Here is a 17978-nt window from a genome sequence, read left to right as displayed (position 1 = left end):
TGGGTTTAAATGAATTTTATTTTAGACAACCTACATGATAGATGTTTGGTTTTTTTCTTTTTTAAAAGAACGCCTCCACTCCAAATCAGGGTCAAAAATCAGTGAACAAAGCTCAAGATGACATCAGTCCTGTTGTTAGACATCGCCAATTCCTGGTGTTGTGCCGATGAAGAAGAAACAGCAGCCAGCTATGAAGACAGGTGATCCAGAACCATACTGTTTGATTTGTTACTGAAACAAGAGCAGCAAGCGTTAGTTCGAGGTCACAACAGTCAGGCTCAGTTTCCGTAGCTGATCTGTGTATTCCCCAATTCAATCTGAGCTGCCACACTCAGGCAGGCAGAAAGCGCGAGGAAGTTATTTTTGCATCTTAATGCAAACCAGCGAGCAACGGGAGACGTGCTCATGGTCTATCAGAGGATGCTGAGCATTTCTACAACCACACAGAGCAGCTGGTGGCAGCTGCTGAGCAGGCCAGACGAGGTACTCATTCACACACAAAGTTTCAGATCTCCTCTCAAACAGAAGCACGTCCTGAACAAGTACTAAAGCTTGCAGCTACATGTTGTCTCTTAGCAGAGCTGTACCAAGATGCTGGAACAGCTTTTAGCCCACTGGAACACCCTGCTATTATTCTTTCACCCACTCTTGTAAGTAGATGGAGTTGCCCAAATGACACATCCAGAAGGTCTGCCCAAGTAGGGGAGACGCACGCAAGCTTCAGCTCAGAGGTACGTTCCAGGTAACCGCCTGTTCTCGGGCCCAGGACAGACAGCCATCACCCTTCAGCCAAGCTGCAGGAGGTGGTGCATCTGCCTTGGCCAACAGAAGCGTTCCAGGGTGGAGCAGTAGCCCAGCTAAAGGAAGTTGGTTCATCTTTACATGACCTGCATACCAGAAAGCCTGCAAGAGGCTTTACAGATAAATTTAACTGGCTATAAACAGACTTTGTAAGTCCGCAACGACTGGGCAAAGCAACTGGTGATCCCACACTGCTGGTCTGCAGCGAATTCCACAGCTCTCCAAGTAAGCCAAAAACCAGAAGTACTGGGATCCAGACACTGTTCCATTGCAACCACGTTCCAACACAGAGGAGTTATAGCAGAGAACAGGAGCTGTCTGAGCTCAGGCAGTTGGAGGAGAATCCAGACAGCGTAAGGTTAAGTACTCGGTCAAGTACTACTGTGTTCCCAGATTTAGGGCAATATTTAAACAGATGGTTCTTGCCTAACAAAACACAGGCATCAAATTAAGCAAAAGATGGAATGTGACCAAGTATGGTACTTCAGAATTAACCCCCACATGAGGGACCCAGAGCAGAAGCGCTCCATTTCAGAGGACACTGCCTTTAACCTAGCAGTTTAAAACCATTACCAGCCACGCACACCTCACCAAGGCAATTCTTTCTGCATTTCTTCGCCATTAAGTCACCACGCATCACCGCAGTGACACCATCTCCCCTTTCAGTACAACTCAACAGTATGCAAGGGAAGTTTCAGCAACTTCGCGTAACACAAAGCAGCAATTAGGCTGTACTTGCACGAACTGGAAGTTTTTAAGCTGGCAGCTACCATTCAGCTTTAACAGGGACACGACAGAACCACTGATGCACTCTGAGCCGACCACGTGGTTGGGCGTGTTCGCCCACTCCAGGCCGCTACTTACACATTTCTCGATTTCCAAGCCGTCCTTAAAGAAAATCATATAGGGGGTCACACCATCCTCACGGAAATCCAGGAGAGCCACCATGCCATCTGGATTCATGTTCTCTCCTACAAAGAACTTCAGAGAAACATGTTACTGTGGCATTTAGGGAGCCATTAACAGGAGAAAGTGCCTTTTTATACAAGGGAGCTATAACACCTCCAAGCTCAGTTTAAAAGTCTCCCTGACCAGCTGCAGCGATTTTGCTTTCTGCAGCTTGTCCACTTTAGTACCAGGTAACTTTATTCTGCTTTTCATAGCAGTGTGGTAACACACAGCAGGGGCTAAAGTCTTTTAACTCCACGGTCTCTACACTGCGACAACTACAAATGTAGTTAACTGCAAGCCAAAACAAGACCCCCCAAACACCTAAAAGTCTTTTGCTATTTCTCCTCCCTGACTCAGAGCCCTTAATACTCAGAAAGAAGAGCAAGTTAGATAGATGTCCTCACAAGAGAAGCCCTCAAAACTCTCAACAAGCTAGCTCAGCAGATGAACCAACAGCAGCTCGTATCACTCCAACGCTGCTATAAGGAGACATAAGCTTCATTACCTGATAGTTTTTGAAGTTAGCAAGGATGTGTTTGATTTGTTCCGCAGCCCCTGTCATGAAAGGCTTTACTCTCTCTGGTTTGTGTTCCTCAAGTCTGGCCTTGATTCTGGAAAGGAAAAAAAGGTCTTAACACCTTCTAGCTTACCAACTTCACTGTGCAGCATCACATCACAGCAGAAAGTGACAAGCAGTCAAACTGTTTGCTTTTGCTGCCTTTCCCCCTCTCCCTCTCAAAGCCCCCAAATTTTAACTTAATTTTTCTAGAGAATTAGCAGAACGGTGCCTGCCACTCCTATCAAGCTCATTTTACTTCCAGGAATCACAAGCCATTTCCACCGCACCAAGAAGACCATCTATCAGTATCACATAGCATTTTCACCTTTAGTACTAACCCACTGAGTTGTGAGCAACAGAAGTTATACCTTACATTAGCAGAAAGTTCCATTCACACTCATTATTTTTTGGACATTTACACTGTCAAGTTAGAAAAGCTTCAGGGAGCTTTTCTTCATCACCTCACCCCCTTCCACATGAACATTTGGCACAGGGGAATCTGAATGAAAACAGTAAGGTTACAAATTTTATCCAAAACACATGACCAGGTCCTCTACCCCAGCCAAGATAAACTTTGATATTGCAGCATCAATCCTTTAGACCTCCAGTTTCCCCACGTATTCAGACATTATTGATGTTCGCAGCCAGTCTGGCACCTGTACCAGAACTGACACCTACTAGGAATAAAGTTCAACGCTGTTTTTACAAATCTCAGCAACCTAAAAGCTTTGCAATCCCATTTAGAGAAAAAGCCTACCGACACTTACGCTTTCATGTAGTCCTTGATGTACTTCTTGTAGGATTCTTTTGTAAAGCTGGTTTCCTGAAGGTGGTGGTTTATTACTATATCGACACCAGTTATGACTGTGGCTTCTGTTCCATCTCCCTCAGGACCTTCAGCAGAGGCATTGCCACCAATTAGAGAGTCATCAATTTGACCCTCTGTCCTGGTGACCATCTAGATTTAGAGACATCAAAAAACTTAACGGCTCTGCAAAAACCTTTAACACTAACTGCTCTTACACATCTATGACCTGACAGCAGGGCATGACTTCAGAGCCACGGTTAAGTGCAAGGAACCCGACCGCAGCCCCAGCAATGGATTTCTTAACCCAGGCTCCTCTCCCGGTGCCTGACCAAAGCTTCATTACCCCAACACCGCTCCAGCTTACAGAATCATAGAATGGTTTGGGTTGGAAGGGACCTTAAAGATCATCTGGTTCCACCCCCCCTGCCATGAGCAGGGACATCTTCCACTAGACCAGGTTGCTCAGAGCTCCATCCAACCTGGCCTTGAACACTGCCACGGAGGGGGCATCCACAGCTTCTCTGGGCAACTTGTGCCAGTGTTTCACCACCCTCAAGGCGAAGAATTTCTTCCTAACATCTAATCTAAATCTGCCCTCTTTTAGTTTACAGGCATTCCCCCTTGTCCTATCACTACACACCCTTGTGAAAAGGCTTGACCCTGGCCCTCTCATGCACCGCTTGCGGCAGCCCCAGCAGGTCTCCCCGCAGGGAGTCCCCCACCCCACAAAAAACCCTGCCTCTGGCCCCAGCCCGGCCCTGAATCCCCACAGCGGGGCCCAGCCTCCCCCCCATCCCACCCTCCCCGGGGCGGGCTGGCCACTCACCTTCCCCTCCACTTCCAGGCACAGGCCATTCGCCACCTCCCGGATCTTGTAGATGTCCGAGAACATCTCGTCCTCTGCGGGGAAGGGGGACAGACAGGCACGGGCGGCCGCGTCAACCTCCACCCTCCGGTCGGTGAGGGGAAGGTGGCCGCGTCAGCCTCCGCCCTCCGGTCGGTGAGGGGAAGGCGGCCGCGTCAGCCTCCGCCGGAGGCTGACGCGGCCGCCTTCCCCTCATCGACCTTTCGTGCCGCCGCTCCCACCCCCGGGCCCAGCCGCCTCAGCCCGGCCGCCATCCCCGCGCCGTGTGTCCTTCCCCCCCTCCCAGCACCGCACATGCGCGGCACCACCAGGCCCAGCGCCTCAGGCCTAGGCCGCGGCCGGCCGCTTCCCCCGCCCTCCGCTCCCGGCCCCCCTCTCCCCCGCCCTTACGGCTGATGCAGTCCCGGTAGATGATCATGGCGGCGGGAGGAGGAGGAGGAGGAAGGAGGAGAAGGAAGGCGGCGGCGCGGGTCTCTGCGCAGCGACCCGAAAGCGGGCGGGAGCCAGGCGGAAAGGGCCGAGTCAGCGCCTGCCCCAGCTCATATAGCGGGGCGCCTCCCGGCGCGTCACCGCGCATGCGCGCACCCGCCCCCTCCGCGCGGCGCCCCCGCGCGGCCGCTGGGCGGGAAGCCGGGCCCCGACAGGTGGGCTGGGGCGCAATGGCGGCTGAGGCGCCGGCCGGGTTCGCCGCTTGTGGAGCGGCTCCCGGCAGCCCGTGAAGGCCGGGGCGCCTCTATTCGCCGTGCCCCCCCGCACCCCGAACCCGCGGTGTCTTTTTTTAAGCGCGCAGGTAGTTAGGAAGCCGTGAGGCTCTCCCTGCCGTCGCTCCCTCAGAGAGACCGAGCTGGGCCTGCTCAGAGGCACCGCCGCTGCGCTCGCGGAAGGGCTGGATGGGGCAGGCGCATCTTTCTTGTTTTCACGTTTTTTCTTATTTTTCCACAGGAGAGTGAGGTTCGGTCCGGCAGCTGGGGCTGAGGTGCAAGGCAGGAGGGCGGCGAGGACAGTAATACCTGCGCCTCTTTTGCTTCCCCCCCTCCTTGCACGTACTTTCCTGCAGCAGCCTGTCACACTTGGAATAAATGTAGACCTCCGCTGAACCCTAATTCTTGGATTCTTGACGAAATGCCTTCAGAAGACCTAAAACACTTAATGCTGCTCACGGACCCGGACTTGACAGCGACACCAGGGCAGAGGATACAATTCCCTGACCCTCCTCAGGCTGTAAATTACTCCTTGCTTTTTTTGTGTGCGCCAGAGGACCTCGCTTTTTATCTCCTCCTCCCCTGCTATTCCTTCCTTTGCTTCAGATATCAGTACCCCCTTTTTTTTTTCTTTCAGATGGTCTAGCCGCTTACATAATCTAATTAAATTTATCAGTCATTCTCTGCTGGTTCTCACCTTCAAGACTACAGCTGCTATTTCACACCTGAAGAAGGGTCTTCTGCCCAAAACCTTATCTTTTTCTTTCTCAGTGCAGCTGGCCTGAAAAAAGATAGCCCCTCTTTTTCCACACCGCAGTAGAAAAAGAGCAACTTAACATCTTTAGCAGTGGGTTGAGTGACAGGGGAGCATTTGGCTCCCTCTCCATAGTGTAATATGCAGCTAAAAACATGCAGTTAGTAGGTGTGCTTTAATTTGGTTTTATTTTTAAGAGATTGTTCAAGAAAAAATAAACGTTTCTGTAGCAGTATTGAAACTTCTAACAAATTCAGCAGTTGACCCAGTTTACTGGAATCAGGGTAGAAACCCCTTGGCACAACTGCTGAGGTAGATGGACCTTCAGGCTGCTTTGCCTGTAGGTGTATATTCAGAGCTGCAGCTGTGAAATGGGAGATACTGTTTTAAAATGCATCAATTAAATAGGTCAAGGCTTCCCTGTGAACACCAATTTGATGTGGAGTTAAGTTAAACCAATGTCAAGTTGAAAAAGCTTTAAATGAGACTAGGAATGTTGACATGACAAGGGTTTGCATCCTTTTAACTTGAGATGCTTTTAAAACTGGTTTAAATTCAGACAACCCTGAATAAATCCCAGGAGTAAGTTAGTGGTATTTTATAATTAGCATAGGCTTTGCAAGAAGCGCTTCACCGAGGTACCAGTGCTGAAAATTTCCTGTGATGCCGTAGAAACAGATAATGGTGTCATGTGCTGATACTTTGTGATGAACTAGATTAGAAAATACACTAATATTTTTTTTTTCCCAGAAACCAGCGTCATTTGAAGAAAACCTTAGTGGTGCTCACCTGCTTTCCGTGCAGGCAGCCCCTTCAAGCACCTCTCACATCCAGCCAGGGTTAATACATTCTGGAGTGGCTGGTTAAAAAGGTGGTCCCTCTGCAGCAGGGTCTTTTTAGGTGTCGACTGACATCTAAAATGATGTGACAGGTTTTCCTGACAGTGCACCTCATCTTTGGAGATGTGTAAATCCCCAAGGACAGACTGAAGTCCTGTGTTTTTACAGATGAGGCTTTTAATATCATTTGAGAAGGATTTTCCAGGCAGAGTCTCACAAGGAGCCTTTCTCACAGAAGACACATCTCAGCTAGTCATGAATTATTGCAGTGTCACTCGCTTCCATCAAATATTAGCATCTGGATGTGACCGTGCTCAACTACTCGTTTGTGTCTTGGATTGAAATGGCAGATGACAGCTGATACTTTGCCATTCTTTCTCTAAGTAAACAGTGCGTTTTCAGCCCGTTGTGGCGACTCCCATTGAGCTGTGTGAACAGGGAGGCGATCCTGCCTGCAGCTAAGTCTCCTGCTGCCAGGTGCAGTCAGTGGAAATAAATGAGGTGAGGCTGGGCTACGACGTAAGGGATGGCACCAGTGTGTTCTTCTAACCTTTGTAAAAGGCTGTGAAAGTCATATAGTAGTGGTGATATTTTACATCCTTTGCTGGTTGGAGAGGGTCCTAAAAATATATATGTATAGTCTGGTAGAGGGAGACTGGAAAATTGAAGACTAAATGACTGAGCAAGACCTGGCACTGCAGAGAGGCCTGGCAGGGCAGTTTGTGCCCAGTGCCCCCTTCCCCAGCGCGTCTCCTGGCACGAAGGCTCTTGCGTTGGGAGAGAGGATGCATGACAAACCCGTGATCAGCTTGCGTCTTCATAAATCTGGCTGGGATTTAGGGCTGAAACAGGAGTTTGTAGCCCCTCATTCCACCCACCCAGACAGTAATTGTAGCTCTAACTCGTTTTGTTGAAGTTCTTTCCCCAGGGAGTTTCAGGGCAATAAATATTTGATTTCTAGGTGCTAAACCTTCTTATTAATTGGGAACCAACTTCAGAAAAACAGGCCATCGGTTTGACTTTCAGGTGTGTTTAGGTTATGCACTACAGAATCACAGAATCATAGAATCATTAAGGTAGGGGAAGACCTCTAAGATCGTCAAGTCCAACCATCCGCCCAACGCCACCATGCTTACTAATAGCCGCGCCGACTACCATAGCCAGCCTTTCAGGCCCTGGCAACCCTCGGAGCCTCTTGGATCTCGAGCCAAAATTTGTAGTTTAGATCTGCGCTGGCAGTGTCCTAAGCCAGAATCCTGGATCCCAAGATTGGTACTTAGAAGAGTTGAGCTGTGATTATCAGTGTATCTCATCGGGTCTAATCTATTCACAAAGAATAGAATACGTTAGACTGGATTAGATAGATGAAGATATCCCAGACAAAGGCATCACCTTTTAGAACACAAGAAAGGTCTGTGGTTCAGCAACAACCCCTCCGGCACCCAGAAGAAATGTAGATGTTGTCACCCTGACGTTTGCAGTGCTGACAACTCCTCCTGTTCCGGGTGGGTCCCTGAACATCCTCTGCGTCCTCCTTGGCCGTGCACCCGCCGCTGCGTTTCCCCCGACGGCTGGCTGCACTTCTGCGAACTGACAGAGAGGTCACTGCACAGCAGCAAAAAGCCTTCTTGTCTGTGACACTACCGGCAGCAGCAGTTCAGCGGGAGGAGAACCCTGCCAGCGGGGAGGTGCGAGGGTGTCGGGCTGGCTGCAACCCGTGCTTCTTCAGGAAAAACACGGCTGGGATTGCCAAGGTAAGAACTTTGAAGCAAGGTGCTGGACAAAGCTGCAGCCGACATTATAGACTTGGTAACCTTACAAACATCTGTGTGACTAAAAGAACTGTGGGAGAAAGGCCTGCTCCTGTCTTGGGTGTGCTGCTGTTCAGCGCTTCACTAATGTGCTGAACGCTGGGATAAAGGGTGCAGTCATTAAAGCTGCAGATGACATTAGGTTGGGAAGGACCTCAAGTGTGTTGGAGGTTGAGAGTAGAATTAAAAAATGATCTTGATGCCTTGGACAAACGGCCTGAATCATTAGAAGGCGCTGGGACAACGCCAGTGGGTCAATGAGCAGCCAGACAAATTTACTAAAGGAAAATCTGTCGGAAGCTTTTAAACACAGAGATGCAACGTGAGGTTCAGGCAGGCTCTGCGCCACACGCTGCTGGAAGCTGAGAGGGTGTGGGGAGGGAGTGCTGCCTTCTCCTGGCCCTGGTCCTCTGCTCTTCCCCAGGCTTCTGCTGCTGGCACGTGCCAGGGGACGCTGAGCTGGTGCTGCACTCCATGTGGCTGCTCTGATGTCATGCTCTTGAACGCAGAGCAGAAATGACCAGCTACAGAGCCAGGACGGAGAACCCGACAGCAGTTCTGCAGAAAAGATGTGGGGTACTGGTGGGTCCAAAGCTGACCCAGAGTCATAGAATCACAAAATCATTCAGGTTGGAAAGGACCTTTATGATCATCAAGTCCAACCGTAAACCTAACATGGCCAAGTCCACTACTAAACTGTGTCCCTAAGCATCACATCTACACGTCTTCAGTACCTCCAGTGACCCTTCCACTTCGCTGGGCAGCCTGTTCCAATGCTTCACAACCCTTTAGGTGAAGAAATTTTTCATAATATCATCTGTCTTACCTGTTTTAAGAAGAACCCATGCCGTATTGGAATACATAAGTGGTGATGTTATGCGTAAGGAACTTCCGCTGTCTTAAAGACGTCAGGGGCTGAGCTCTGCTCAGTGCTGCTGACACCTCCAGCTTTAGCAACGGACTTTGAAAAAGATACGGACTGATCAGCAAGGGTTCAGAAAAGCAGCAGGAATGAGAGGAGGGAATATGAGTTGGTTTATTTTGCTGCAAGGGAATTTTAGATTAGGCATTGGAAATGCTTTCCAGTGCTGTCAAATAGGGAAGCGAGGAAGAGGCTGTCTACCTAGTTCTTTGTCCCTGCAGGTTTTTGAGAATAGGCTAGGACCCTGCTCAGGTGAGATCAGAAAGCACATTAGATCCACCATGGATGACACAGAAAATAGCTGGTCCTGCCCCACAGCAGAGGGACAGACTGCCTCTAGCCATATTCTGTGTCACCCAGTGACGCTTAGATGAACTATATGCGGTCATTTACACCTGTTTAGACTGGTTACACAATGGGGATAAAAATAATACCCTCATATCCCTATTCAGAATGGATGAAAGGGTTTGGAAAAGGGACGTTGTCAGAGAGGAATGTTCTTGTTGTCTTGCATGGCAAGGTGGGTCTGCGTGGAAATCTTATGTGCGCAGAGGGAGAAGCATTCAGGCTCCGCAGCACCCAGAGCTTTAATCCTGGTACGAGTCCCTGCTTTAGTCCTGTTTAAACACAACATGGTACAGTCCTTTGACTCAGATTGGAGATCTGCTGCAGAAAGGGCTCCTGCCATACCAAACCTAAAGGGAGGGATTTAGCCACTTGTGCTTGCCGTGATCAGACTCTGCTTGATCTGCAGGCAGTGAGCCTGGGTCTCTCTGCAGAGAGATCTGCTCTTGCAGCAGTGTGGAAGATTTATAAATTCATCCACAAAAAAAAAAAGAAAACCGGCGCATGCCTGGCTGGTTCAATTGCTTTGCAAAGAATGAGTGGAATTCATCCTCTTTAACCTCCGCAGCAGTGACGGCTCACCACCAGATCCCTTGGTTAAGGGAACTCGGTCTGACCTCTCATAGAGCAACAGGGCCTGCTCCCTAAGGGAAGGGGAGCCGGGAGCGCGGGTGCTGGCGAGGCGGGCAGGGGCAGGGTCCTCCCCAGCGAGGGCTCAGTCCCACGGCGCCCAGCGAGGCCAGCGGAGTGGGACCAATGTCTGAAGTCAAGCTGGAGCTGGGACCAGCAAGGTCCGAGGCCAGCCCCAGCATGGCTGCAGCCTAACGCAGTCGGGGAGTGAGGGAAGGACCTGAGGGGAACGCGGCTGCTGAGCCGTGGGGGAAGAGGGTCCCGGCGAGGCCGCCCATGGCTCCCTCCCACGCCACAGCTGGTTCTCCTGCAGCTTGAGCTAAGGTTACACCTTCTATCTACAGACACCCCTCTGAAGTTGAACAGTTTTGTTCCAAGGCCAGCTAACCTCTCTGCCTAATTTTTCTCCCCAAAGACGTTGAGCTGAACTGTATCTTCAGTTAACTTAGCGATCCTCATAGAGAAGACTCAAAGAAGACTTTCCCTCCGCTAGATCTCTATGTTTGCCCTCCAGATGTAAGACTTGCTACTTATTCAGGTGCCTGCGATATAGATGGTGGGACAGGAGCCGGTGGATGGCAAGCAGCGCTCTACTCACCTTGGCAGGAGGCCGGAGCTGTCTCCACTGGTGTTGGTGTCATTCCTATATCATCTGGAATGCCCCAGGACCCACGGAAGAAAAATCTGAACTTGGGCCTATAACTGACACAACCTCTCTGGGCTCCTGGCCAGTTGGATCCTGCACACACATACCATTCTCTCTAGGTAATTAGCATGCTCATGTGATGAACTTGGGTCTATTGATTTTTTAACCGTTAGACGGGCTAATCCTGCCATGCTAAACTCATTCCATTGCCGTTTTTCAAAACGGCTTTTGCTTCACAAATGTTTTGAGGCCTGAAATTGAGTTCTGCCATTTTAATCCATCACTGCATGCTTTTTATTCATTGTTATGCAATGTGAGCTCTCGGTCTTGTCAGTAGGGAAATAATCATCAGAACACGCAGCATATTAATGACGTTATTCCTAAAATTCTGGTACTGGATTTGCCAGCAGGTAATAAATAAGGAACACACTCAGTTACGTTTATAAAGCGAACCTTGCTGCAGATGCTCCAGGAGAGTGGCAGGAATGAAGGTGGCGTTGTAAGGAAACAGGTAGATCAAGCTTTTGGCCTCCCAGTTGTGCAAACCATCACTCTAAAATACTGTAAGGGAAAGCAGGCAACAGGACTAAGAGACTGCATTTTGCACTTGAGTTCATAACACTTCTCAGCTGCAAACACAAACCTGCTATTATTCTCAAAGATCTGAAGACAGATTTGTTATTTATGATTTTCTGATACGGATTTTGTGTCTACTATATTCCCTCCTTCTGTGAAAATCAAAAAGGGACCTGAGCGACAAAGGGTATGTCGAAGGGTTAGGAGGTATCACCCAGCTTCTCAGTGATTTTGAATCACTGTGGTTTATACCGGTTTAGAAAGCTCCAGCAGTACTGTAGGAGCCGTTATGAAATGTGGAATTTTAATGGCAGGATGGTAGAAGAAGCTCTCTGCATGTTGTCCCCCACCAATGTGCTCTGAGAAAATAAGGGCTGATCTGTTTATTTGTCTGTGAGATGGCTGATAATCTTAGGCACTTTAAGATTAGGGTAGGAAAGGACCTTGAGAGGTCAATCAGCCAGTCTTCTTGCATCAGGGGGATTAGTTAGACATGCACCACTCTGGGGAGATGTTTGTCTACCTTGTTTTTCAGATCTCCTGATGATGGAGATTTCCGTCCTCCTCTGCAGAGCAAACATTTACTGAAAAAGGGGCTGGGGGCTGGGTCCTCCCATTCCCCTGTAAGTGTTGTAAATACAGGATGGATCATAACCTGTATTAAAGCGGACTTAGGGGTCGGTCTGATGCTCACATCCTTATGGATCTCAGTCTGCCTCATTCTACATGGACATTTGGCTGCACAGTTTCCACATTTATTAAAAAAAAATCTGTATTATTTGTCAGTACTTTCAAACAGGATGAACCAGGATGTTCCTCACTGTTTGGTTCCTTCACTGGGCCAGTGGGCACATGGAAGTCTACCTGCAGGCTGGGCCAAGATACCTGTAAGTAGAGAGGACAAATGGAGGAACCAGCCCACCTCATGTATTTCTGCCAAGAAGCTTTACATATAAAAAGCAGTTTAGCTAATGAATACAACTCAGGGCAGAGTTGCCTGAAGTGATAACAGATACTTCTGTGAAAATGTAAGAGCAGTTCTCAGTGCTGATCAGAAGACTAAACTGTTAATGAAATTTTAAGAAGGAAATAGAGAATAAAACTAGAAATATTCCCGCCATATATATGTCTATACACAGACACACACACACCGGGTAACTATATATATATATATATATATCCACACACACACACATTTTGTATATAACTGCTATATGCCCACATGTCCAATGCCACGTGCAGTTCTGGCCTCACCATGTCAAAAGAGTGTGATAAAAGTAGTAACAGTACCAAGAAGAGAGGCAAGGAGCAAAACAACAAACTGGAATAGGACACACTGCTCTAAAAATTGATCTCTGGGGTGGGGGGTATGATGGCGGTCTTTGAAATTAACAGCGGCACCGAGGAAGTTAAAAAAGGTCGATCATTCACTGCCTCTCAACACACAGGAACTATGGAAACACGAAGAAAATGATGAGGTAACAGGATCAGAAGAGACCCAAGAAGGCTCTTTTTAACACCCTGTGTGCATTGTGGAACTTACTGCTCTAGGATGCTGTGGATGACAAAGTTCAGATTATTGCAAAAGCAGTTAGACAGGGTCATGGAAAGAATGCAGAAAGAGCTGTTAAGCACCTTTTTTTAAACCCTATTTTCTGGCTCGGGAAGAAGCCCTTCAGCCAAGATCTGCTGGAGGCTGGGAAATTTACCACTGAAATGTTACCTTCCTCTGCATCCATTTGTAGGTTTTGCGGGATAAAGGGTTTGGAAGAGATCCCGTGCATCCTGGAATCCTCTTTATTGAGGTATCAATCATGTGCAGCCTAAGGCAGGTTCATTTCTAGGAAGGAAGAGGGAGCATCCAGGTCGCGAGGAGGCTAGGGAATCATCTCTGGCTGTTCCTCTGGCCTGAAATAACCCGTGGAGAGCGGTGGGGCCGTGCTGAGGCGAGGGGGGACCGCTGCCCGCGCCGCCTCACCAGCTCCCAGCTATGCTAATTGCATCAGCTGCCGCCCTGAGGATTTTTCCTGGACTAATTTTGCTGTCTCACAGGTCTGACCTGGTTTTGACATTTGAAAGAGCAAGTAAAGCCCTCGCATGTGTCAAGTGGTTTAGCTGCCGTCAGCGTCCTTACTGCTTAACGGCTGTGCGCAAGCGCCCAGACACGGCGGTGTTGGATAACCCTGGAGACGCGCAGGCTTGCGGAGGTGCTGCGAGGTCAGGCTGCTTCGCTTCAGCCGTGCCAAGAAACCACGGCCACCCTCCGCAGCCTTTTGGGCGGCTTCCTCCATCCGTCTTACTTCTGAGTTTTTCCGCAACGTGGTCTGGTCCTGTGTTCCTCACCGGGCACCAAATGACAGCAAATTTCCCATCGGGACGTCCTGACGTACGCGCACACCTCAACCCACAAGCATGTAGATGTGTGCAAGCAAGCGAAGTGCGTCGGGAGATAGAAGGGACGCACATGCACATCCAAAGTTAAGCGTACGTATTTTTCTGTTGTAAATGAAAACCACTGCGGCCACGATGCGCACAGCACCTGTTAGGTTTGGTTTTGGTATTTTTTTCCTAAAAGGCTAGGCTGTCCTTCGTTTTTGAAAAGCTCAACGGCGTGGGTGGGAGCACAGTACACACCTGGGAGGCAACAAAGAAATTCCTGTGTGCCAAAACTGGTGTTCACAGCCGCTCTCCTCTGCCGCGGCAGTCAGTGCATAACTCCCCCGTCTCTGGGTGTCCGTGCGTCAAATGAGGTTAGTAATGCTTACCCACCTGCTGTGAGGGTTGACAGAACAAATCATTATTGCTCTATGGGGAGAGGAAAGCAGGAAGAAATCCCACTGAAGTAATTAAAATATACAGGAGCAAGCGAACGCAGAGAAAAGCAGGAGGCTCGGGGGCGGGTGCTCTTACAGCACAAAGCAAATGATTCTCCAGTGAGAACAGCAGGGTATGGAAACCATGCAACAGACGCGCTGTGCTGAATATCAAGTGGATGTCAGTTATTCTGCTCGTCTTTTTGCTGCGTTTCCTCACCGTTCACGAATGGTTTTGTGCTGAACATCCGAGAGAGAAGCTGAGGAGCTGATTTCGGTTACAGCCGGTGTTGCAGACACACGGTGGGAGCGCACAGGGTACGGCTTGCTGGTGCTGCCCGGAGCCATGGTTGGCCCCTAAACAGGAGGACAGAAATTGGCCGCTGCTTCCAGGCTCCTCTGCGGCATGGCCAAGGGGGCGAGCCCCAGCCAAGCACTCCAGAGCAACGCCATGGGAATAAGGGCAGTATCTCTTCCTTGCTGTTAAACTGAGTTTATTATCTCCTCCTCTGGCTTTCTGCTGGTGGCCAGTGCTATCTAAAGGCTTGGCTTTTATCCAAAGCCCGCGCTCACATGCTTCAGGTAAGAAGCACAGACAGAAGCAAAAAGCAAATTCAAAATTCGCAGACAAAAAGCAAATTCTCCATTAGTTTGTTGAACAGTTCTGCCACTGCTGATCACAAAAGGCACCATTTCAGTTTCTGCATGAAGTCCTGCCTTGGAAGCAAGATGCTTCCCTGAGGGTCAGCTTTGCCAGAGGAACAGCCTAACCGCTTGTAGGTGCAATGTGTCTGTGCTCCTTGGAGTTTCACCTGGGCAGACAGAGGCTTGGAGCAGTGACGTTTACTTACACTTTGATATTTTTGTTTTTTGAGGATTTCACGTGAAAATCACATAAAGTTATGTTGATTCACTTAATATTTTACTCATATAATATTTTATTCAGATAAAATCATGTTGGTTGATGAGAAGGTCAACGTGACCCAGCAGTGTGTGCTCGCAGCCCAAAAGGGCAACTGCATCCTGGGCTGCATCAGAAGCAGCGTGGCCAGCAGGTCGAGGGAGGGGATTCTGCCCCTCTACCCCACTCTGGTGAGACCCCACCTGGAGTCCTGCGTCCAGCTCTGGAGCCCTCAGCACAGGAAAGACATGGAGCTGTTGGAGCGGGTCCAGAGGAGGGCCACAGAAATGGTCAGAAGGCTGGATCACCTCTCCTGTGAGGAAAGGCTGAGAGAGCTGGGACTGTTCAGCCTGGGGAAGAGAAGCCTGTGGGGAGACCTTACTGTGGCCTTCCAGTACCTAAAGGGGCCTGCAAGAGAGCTGGAGAGGGACTTTTTACAAGGGCAGGTAGTGAGAGGACAAGGGGTAATGGCTTCAATCAAAGAGGGTAGATTTAGATTAGGTAGAAGAAAAAAATTCTTTACCCTGAGGGTGGTGAGGCACTGGCACAGGCTGCCCAGAGAAGCTGTGGCTGCCCCCTCCCCGGCAGTGATCAAGGCCAGGTTGGACGGGGCTTTGAGCAACCTGGTCTGGTGGAAGGTGTCCCTGGCTATGGCAGGGTGATTGGAACGAGGTGACCTATAAGGTCCCTTCCAACCCAAACCATTTTGTGATTCTATGATGCTCAGGTCTTGCTCTTGGCACTCAGTCTGGGCTTCCATCTTTTGGTTTCAGAGCCTTTATTCTTAACATGTTTTATCTTTTGATAGTCATTTTTTTTTATCTACTCTGTTAATAGCCATTCTCTACACGTTGAAAAATAGAGAGAGAAAAGAAAGCACTTACTTTGCGGAAAGAAATCAGTAAAGTATCTTCCATCTTTTGGTTTCAGAGCCTTTATTCTTAACATGTACCTGTGGGTGGTAACTGACCGCACACAACCATAGAATGCTTTGGGTTGGAAGGGACCTTTAGAGGTCATCCAGCCCAAACCCCTTCAGCGAGCAGGGACATCTTCAACTAGACTACGTTGCTCAGAGCCCCGTCTGACCTGGCCTTGAATGTTTCCAGGGATGGGGCCTCCACTGCTTCTCTGGGCCATCTGTTCCAGTGTTTCACCACTCTCATGGTAAAAAAATTCTTCCTTATATCTCGTCTAAATCTACCCTCCCTTAACTTAAAGCCATTGCTCCTTGTCCTGTCCAGCAGCACCCTGAAGACTCATTACTGAAGCTCAGAATTGCAGTATGTGGGATGAGATCCTTTCAAAGCCTGGAGGCAGAAGGCTGAGTAGGACAAAGTATGGAAGAACTGCACCCCCTGGCTCAAGCCCAGTTGTAGAGCTGTGAACAGCAGCAGGCACTGCTCCAGCCTCTTTTCACTATCAGTGCAATTTCAGTCGTGTTCAGTTTCGAAGTCCTTTTTTGCCCTTTCATACCATTGATACGAAGGACCTATTGGCTTAAAAACTGTAACTAGGAATCGCTGTGGATTTACCAAGGAGGCACAAAGGGGAGACAGACTTGTGCTGTCTCCCCAGTATTTCAACAATACTGTTATCATCCATATATCTGTCTCAAAGAATTAAAAATTAGATTGACATGCATACAATGTTAAGTGCTATTAGCTAATAAATATTTTTTGAATGAAAAATATGAAAGCTACAGACTGCATATACTGCACACATGGACTTCCACATATGACTCATGGAGAACGTACTGGTGATCAGATAACTTCTGTCTTTTAATGCAAATGTCCAGTAGAAATCTGAGAGGTAAAGACTGTTGAATATATGTGTTCAGGGTGTGTCTGGCGTGTGATACAGTAGTAACATTAAGATGACTGTCGTCGTTACATTTTTTAATCACGTAGTTTGCAAGGCAAAAGCTGTAATTAGCAAGGCAATGTTTCATTTTCCGTGCTCTGGCAAGCGACACCATGGCTTTATTTTGACTTTGTTCCAACACAAATTCTTACGTTAATAGTGTATAGTAGGAGGAAATGAAGCCAAACAACGCAGATTTGCAAAATTTTCAGTACAATTCTTGTATGGTTTTCCACTTGCTTTTCAATGCTTGCTCTGCAAGGAAGTGCATTTGAGCATTTTTAAACTAAGAAAAAGGATGGTCTGAATTATTACTGTGTATGAACACACTTGGCATAATATTTTAGCTGATGTGTCATCATTATTGCTACTGTAATTATTAATTAACACTTTGAATGTCTTGAATGTATTAAGGCATAGTAAGTTTGTGTTCTGTAGACAAGGTTTAAGCTAACAAATGTTTGCGATAAATTTACAGTTGATATAAAATACAGCACCGTATTACCAAAAGTCATGATACATTTGCTACAAATATATCAGCAGCTTTAATTTGCGCTACTCTTCCTAGTTTTCATCTGATCACGCATTTATTTTGTAAGTACTGTGGTTTTTCTCTTTACATTGCTTGCAGTAACTCAGACATGAAGCCATTAATGCAATTACCGAAGCGTAAAGCAGAAAGCAAAGGACTGACTTACTTTTCAGTACGCCAGCGCAGAGTGACCCCCCAGTAAGGTCACGCTGCTCGCAGTGGCTCCTGTCCCTGGTCAGGAGAGGTCTCTGGGAGCTGGTTTTGGAACCTGGCACAAACTCACTCTGTCATGTGCTACTCAGGGAAAAGTTCAGACATTCGAATCTGGGCTCAAAACACGGGCAACAAGGGCTGAGATGCAGTTCTCTGAGAGGAGATTTATTATATATTTTTACCTGTCCCACAGAGCTCATGACTGCCTTTTTGACTGCACCTTTTAAAGTTCATGTTTGCAAGGAGCTCTTCAAGTACAAAGTAAGGTTGGGAGTGTGGTGGAGAATATCTGTATCTGGGTATGGGGTGTTCAGTGATGGCAGACATTCCAGTCTATGCTTGAGAAGATTGTAAAATTGAGACACACTGGAGCCAAGATGGACCAATGCATTAGGATGAATAAAACCAGCCAGTCTTCATCATCAAAAATTCAAAGTGACTACTCTCA

General features: G+C 48.3%; 1 protein-coding gene and 1 non-coding gene across 3 annotated transcripts; both read right to left on the bottom strand.

Moving 5' to 3' along the window:
* Positions 1-4518, bottom strand: TPT1 (tumor protein, translationally-controlled 1). Of its 2 annotated transcripts, XM_075422168.1 has the most exons (6): positions 4375-4518; positions 3946-4019; positions 3079-3269; positions 2258-2363; positions 1666-1782; positions 1-231 (listed from the first exon to the last, which is right to left on the bottom strand). In XM_075422168.1, the coding sequence occupies exons 1-6, from the start codon at positions 4400-4402 to the stop codon at positions 229-231; spliced, it is 519 nt and encodes a 172-aa protein (XP_075278283.1). In that variant the 5' UTR covers positions 4403-4518; the 3' UTR covers positions 1-228. The 2 variants fall into 2 exon arrangements, with proteins under 2 accessions (XP_075278283.1, XP_075278290.1); XM_075422175.1 differs by lacking the exon at positions 3946-4019 and having other exon boundaries at positions 4375-4469.
* Positions 297-426, bottom strand: LOC142364357 (small nucleolar RNA SNORA31). The gene has a single exon (XR_012766255.1). It is a non-coding gene; the product is annotated as a small nucleolar RNA SNORA31 (small nucleolar RNA).
* Positions 4519-17978: the final 13460 nt, after the last annotated feature.

The sequence above is a fragment of the Opisthocomus hoazin genome, chromosome 1 (genome assembly GCF_030867145.1).
Source record: "Opisthocomus hoazin isolate bOpiHoa1 chromosome 1, bOpiHoa1.hap1, whole genome shotgun sequence".
Taxonomy (NCBI): Eukaryota; Metazoa; Chordata; class Aves; order Opisthocomiformes; family Opisthocomidae; genus Opisthocomus; species Opisthocomus hoazin.
This window is presented reverse-complemented; position numbering and strand designations above follow the sequence as displayed.

Coding starts and splice junctions, on each gene's coding strand:
- TPT1 (XM_075422168.1), bottom strand. CDS start 4,402: ATGATCATCTACCGGGACTGCATCAGCC. Junction 4,020..4,374: donor CTACCGGGACTGCATCAGCC/GTAAGGGCGGGG, acceptor CCTTCCCCGCAG/AGGACGAGATGTTCTCGGAC. Junction 1,783..2,257: donor CTAACTTCAAAAACTATCAG/GTAATGAAGCTT, acceptor GTTTCTCTGAAG/TTCTTTGTAGGAGAGAACAT.